Below are 2500 nucleotides of genomic sequence, written 5' to 3' on the forward strand. Positions count from 1 at the left end.
AAATTCATCTAGTGATTTCTACTATTATTCTGCAAATGGTTTGGGGAAAATATTTTTTGTAATAACTGATAAGCTTAGAGACAGTGACATTTTCTACTATTTGAAGGGTCTCTTTATGTTGCATAAATAATTTGCACTAAACACATCAGCCTATTTAACTTTTCTGGTATCCTTTCAAAGTGTTCTTTTTTCCCACTGTGGAGGAAATACGACTTCAGTGGTTTTAAGTGGAGCGTATGCCACTGAGATGGCCGTGGCTTAACATTCTGTTTTGTGTTTTGTGTTTGTTTAGGCACCTTAACAACGAACATGCATTGGACGACAGAAGCACTGCCCAGTGTCGAGTGCAAATGCAGGTGGTGCAGCAGTTAGAAATACAGGTTTGTCAAAGCCTTCCTTAATGGACTCCTTTCTCTGACTTCTGGTCGTTAAATTGAGTACTGGGCAGATCCTGTGTCATTTAACACAATGACTCATAGAAATACAAGGAATTTTAGATTGTTTATAGTGATAGCAATGATTGATAACTCAGGGTGGATTGTTGTAGTTTAATGTACTTACCACTTAGACTTAATATAACCTTTAGACTATATCATATACATTTGGCTATCCCAAAGGAATCAAATCTAACTTTCCCTACGAAAGGTTAGACCCAAACCCCAGTTGGATATGATTTTATTGCAGAGACAGTTTTTACATGAGCTAATCTTGTTTTTTTCCATGAGATTTTATATTATAGCAAAAAGCCTTTATAGTATCATGCCTGTAATTTAATACTGTAAATAAAATCTTTTCCTTTTCTACCTCTAGTGTATTTTTAATTAAAGATCTTGCAAGAATCCTTAAGACTTGGAGTAATGGCACATCATTTACAATATCACAGATGGTAATATGTGTATTGTATCAAATGCTGCTAACTTAAGTTAAAAAACATTACTGTTAATATTGAAACAGAATTTGGCCAAAAATAAATAGAACTCATAAAACTGATCATAAAGCAATTATATCACCCTCAATATGATTCTTGCTACATTTTTTCTAACCCTCTAAGGCTTCCTCTAGCATTTCATCTTAAGATTATTTTTTCTCAATCAAACCAATACCTTGTTTCATTTAATTAAACATACAACTTATTTGTCTTCATACTTTACTACATCTTAAATTGTTTTAAATTCATCATTCACTAAGCACGTAAATGTCATTGCTTTTTTCCAGGGAGCTCCTAAAAATATTTTGACTTGTAAAATAATCAAGAACACATAAAAAGCATTGTCGCTGCTGTCGTTTAGAAAGCCTTTTTGTGAACCTGTTTACCATTTATAAAAGGTAGACTAAAACTAAGAGTTTGGCTGATGAGACAGTCTGCAGTGTGACCAATTATGCCTCTTTTTTTGTTTTCCTGGTGTGTCTGGCTGATGGAAAAGTAAGGTCCGTCACTTGTAATGAGACCCAGCGCAAGTGTGGATGCCTACTCCGTGGCAGAGTTCAGCGTTTCACACTGCCCGGTCTCTGTCACTCTATTGAATTAGATTGATGATGGCAGATTGCAGGGGGCACTAACTGGACCTCAGTGGGAATGCATGAAGTGTGGAGACAATCCTGGCAGGCACTTCGCTTTGAGAACCCTTCACCCCTTCACAGCTGCTGGCACTAGTCCATAGCTAACAGTGTCCACAGGACTTTAAAGAGACACCATGGGCCTTCTAATTTATGGTTTCAGTAACTTGTTACTGTTGAGGCAACTGTGACCTCAATTCTCTTATTGACAAAAAGATGAAGTGTTATTTGTTTTCTCTGACCTTTTAACATAAGGAAAGCTATAAAAGTTTCTCCCCCCACTCCATAGCTAAAGTTGCATTTCCTCCCAGATAAGTTCCTACGGACACAGACTTCTATATGCAGAAATCGTTACTCGGAGACAAGCTCAATGATAAGATGTATCACTGCAATAAAATAGCTGTATCAGTCATTTCTAAAATGCTTCTGATCTCACTTTTTCTTAACAGCTTTCTAAAGAACGCGAACGTCTTCAAGCAATGATGACCCACTTGCACATGCGACCCTCAGAGCCCAAGCCGTCTCCCAAACCTGTAAGTGCATATTGCTTTATAAACAGTAAATAGCTCTACCGATGTAACAGACTAAGAAAATGAACAATTTAGCGACAGTTAGAAAACAATGAGTGTGATGAAAAATATGGCAATAAAATGAAAGTAAAATGCAATCGCTTGTCAAATTGTATGTTTCTTTTAAAGTAATGCTATCTTTTACAAAATCTATCCAATCTACACCACGGGTGACACTAAACAAAGTACACCTATCAGTGCACAAATCACCGCCTTGAGGCTGAAGCCAGAGAGAATATCTTTCTGTGATAGGTTTACAGATATTAAAAGGAAACCCACTTTTGAGCAACCTGTAAAGCAGAACAGTACAAATCACAAATAGAGAGGTATGTGGTATGCCGAAGAGGATTTGGATCAATCATCAGATACATATA

General features: G+C 36.7%; 1 protein-coding gene across 11 annotated transcripts in view; it reads left to right on the forward strand.

Annotated features, from left to right (window-relative positions):
- Positions 1-2500, forward strand: part of FOXP2 (forkhead box P2) — a 536551-nt gene that overhangs the window by 495642 nt on the left and 38409 nt on the right. For 9 of the 11 annotated variants that reach the window (XM_081243526.1, XM_081243523.1, XM_081243529.1 and 6 more), the window contains 2 exons: positions 293-380; positions 2007-2090. In XM_081243526.1, the coding sequence (XP_081099652.1) occupies positions 293-380; positions 2007-2090 (172 nt within the window). Of the gene's footprint in view, positions 1-292; positions 381-2006; positions 2309-2500 lie in introns of those variants that run through there. The other 2 variants (XM_081243524.1, XM_081243525.1) reach the window with 1 other exon arrangement.

This window comes from Mesoplodon bidens, assembly GCF_964165515.1.
Source record: "Mesoplodon bidens genome assembly, chromosome: 9".
Taxonomy (NCBI): domain Eukaryota; kingdom Metazoa; phylum Chordata; class Mammalia; order Artiodactyla; family Ziphiidae; genus Mesoplodon; species Mesoplodon bidens.